Raw genomic sequence first — 2,438 nt, 5'->3', positions numbered from 1 at the left:
CCCGGGCTGGGGATTCGAACCCGCCACCTTAGGTGTATGTGGCTGGCGCCTTAGCCGCTTGAGCCACAGGCGCCGAGCCCCTTCTTCCATTGTTTAGGGTATCTTCTCTCTGCCTTCCCCAAGGTGGGGATTTACTGTTCCTACCTTTGTTTGCATAACTCTTACTCTTTCTTCTTGATTTACTTGAGAAGACATCTCTTCTAGCAAGTTTTCCTAGTTTAGCTCTCTTTCCTGTGAGTTCCCATCAGCATAGCACTTAATCATTGTTTTAGAGTTTTCTGTTTATTTTTCAGATAGTGGACTTCAGGACAGGAATCTTACCTTTTCAGCTTTGTATTTCACCAGTCTTGGTACCTTGTGTGAAGGACTGATGACAAATGCTTACCTAATAGAGTTAAAAGTGAAGATTTAGAAATACATACCTGTAATGATATTTTTCATCTCGTTTTTGATTGAATGTAAGAATAATGATAGTGAAATGTTAGAGAAGAGAAAAGCCTCAAGAAACTGAGTAGAGCCAGAGAAACAAATATTAGTTTTCTCTGTCCATCTTCATATATGTAGATAATTCTAAATTAACACTGATAACAAAATGTGCTTTGAGTAGCTTTTGTACTCTCAATTTTCCTGTGGCCAATGGCGTGTGTTTTTTACCTCGTCAAACAGTGAAGACATACTTTCTATAAATTCTTAATGAATTTTGGGAGATAATATGTTGAGAATTTCTGTTAAGTAGATTGGTGGTGTAAAATGTGGTTTTTGAAAGCCTGTAAATCCAATATAGATATAAGTTTTTATCCTAGAAAGTCTTAAAAGTAGACCTTTTATAACTTCTCTGGATAAAACTGGGAAGCTATTTATATAAGGCATTGTTTTGGACTGGCTATTAGTATCATAAAAGGATTTGATGGGAAGAACTGAATGTGAAGGACATTGAGCTATTTCTAGATAAAGGTATGAATCTAAATATTGTTGTAGAAGACTACTTATGATCAATGATTTGGCATTCTAATTTTGTATTTATATTGTAGTCAGTTGATAAATTTTGACATCCCATGTGACACCCAAATGTGTATATTCTTGTTTTTCTTGCATACACACAGACACCTGAGGCTTTTGTATGTAATGAAGAGCAGATAAAAATGAAATAAGTATTATAGATTCATTAAGTTTGCTTCAGAATTGTTTGTGGCATCATGTATTACCGTGATTAGTGACTCAGTATGATTTTTGTATGTAATGTTTTCTCTCTGGTTATTTTGTTATAATAATTGTTCCTATGAAGAGTAACTGTGCAAAATGAATTTGCCTGTTCTGGGTAGATATTTGTGATGAATGAAAAAAATAATTACTTTTTCTTTTCTTTTCTTGTATTTCTAAAGAGCCAAACTAACATCAGATGCAGAGAAAGAATCAGTGATGATGTTTGGACGCAACCTTCGTCAGCTTCTCTTAACAAGCCCTGTACCAGGACGCACCTTAATGGGAGTGGATCCTGGTTATAAACATGGTTGCAAATTAGCTATAATTTCTCCTACCAGTAAGTTGTCAGCTTTTCATTTATAAAAGTTGTTTGGTTGGTTATAAGTTTCACTTCATGTATTTCATGAGGATTTAGAAATAATGTTAATTTTCAAGGCTTAGAAAATGATTGTCTCAGATATAGGAATATTGGGACCAGAGAATCAAAATTCATATTTCTGTTATCTGTTAATTCAAATCCTTAACATGTGACCATTATTTATAGCCTTCCTTGTGTCTCAATGGAGATGCTGAGGATTAACTAGGCTTAAACTTGACTCTTACCTAACATCAAACTCTATTTATTGTGATAAATTTATACATGATATGTTTTAACTCTGGATATATTTTATAAGAAATACTAAGATATTTTTATTGTTTTATCTCATCGATACTATTTTCTTATTTACTCATATTTATCTATTACTTTTTATTTCTTTCTACATTTCTGTGTTTCTATTTGGGGGTCATTTTCTTTCTGCCTCAAGAACTCAGTGCCATTTATTATTACTTTTTTTTTTTTTTTAATTTTTTGAGATAGGGTCTCAGTCACGCAGGCTGGTATGGTATTCTATCATCATAGCTCACTGCAATCTCAAACTCCTGGGCTCAGGAGCTCCTCCTGTCTTATATTCCTAAGTAGCTGAGATTACAGGTGCATGTCACCAAGCTCAGCTAATTTTTCTATTTTTTGCAGTATCAGTGTCTCAGTATGTTGTTTAGGCTGGTCTTAAACTCCTGACCTCAAGTGATCCTCCCACCTGTAATCCCCAAGTGTTGGGATTATAGGTGTGAGCCATCACGCTTGGCCTTCTGTGCTATTATTATTATTATTTTTTTTTTTTGAGACAGAGCCTCAAGCTGTCCCCCTGGGTAGAGTGCCGTGGCATTACAGCTCACAGCAACCTCCAACTCCT

The 2,438-nt window shown here is 35.0% G+C and overlaps 1 protein-coding gene across 1 annotated transcript in view; it reads left to right on the top strand.

Annotated features, from left to right (window-relative positions):
- Positions 1-2,438, top strand: part of SRBD1 (S1 RNA binding domain 1) — a 248,375-nt gene that overhangs the window by 64,686 nt on the left and 181,251 nt on the right. Inside the window, exon 12 of the mRNA XM_023512062.1 lies at positions 1,383-1,540. Within this exon, the coding sequence (XP_023367830.1) occupies positions 1,383-1,540 (158 nt within the window). The remainder of the gene's footprint in view (positions 1-1,382; positions 1,541-2,438) is intronic.

The sequence above is a fragment of the Otolemur garnettii genome, unplaced genomic scaffold (genome assembly GCF_000181295.1).
Source record: "Otolemur garnettii isolate 467f Iridium unplaced genomic scaffold, OtoGar3 scaffold00024, whole genome shotgun sequence".
Classification (NCBI taxonomy): domain Eukaryota; kingdom Metazoa; phylum Chordata; class Mammalia; order Primates; family Galagidae; genus Otolemur; species Otolemur garnettii.
The sequence above is the reverse complement of the archived record's forward strand: the minus strand, read 5'-3'. Positions and strand labels throughout refer to the sequence as shown.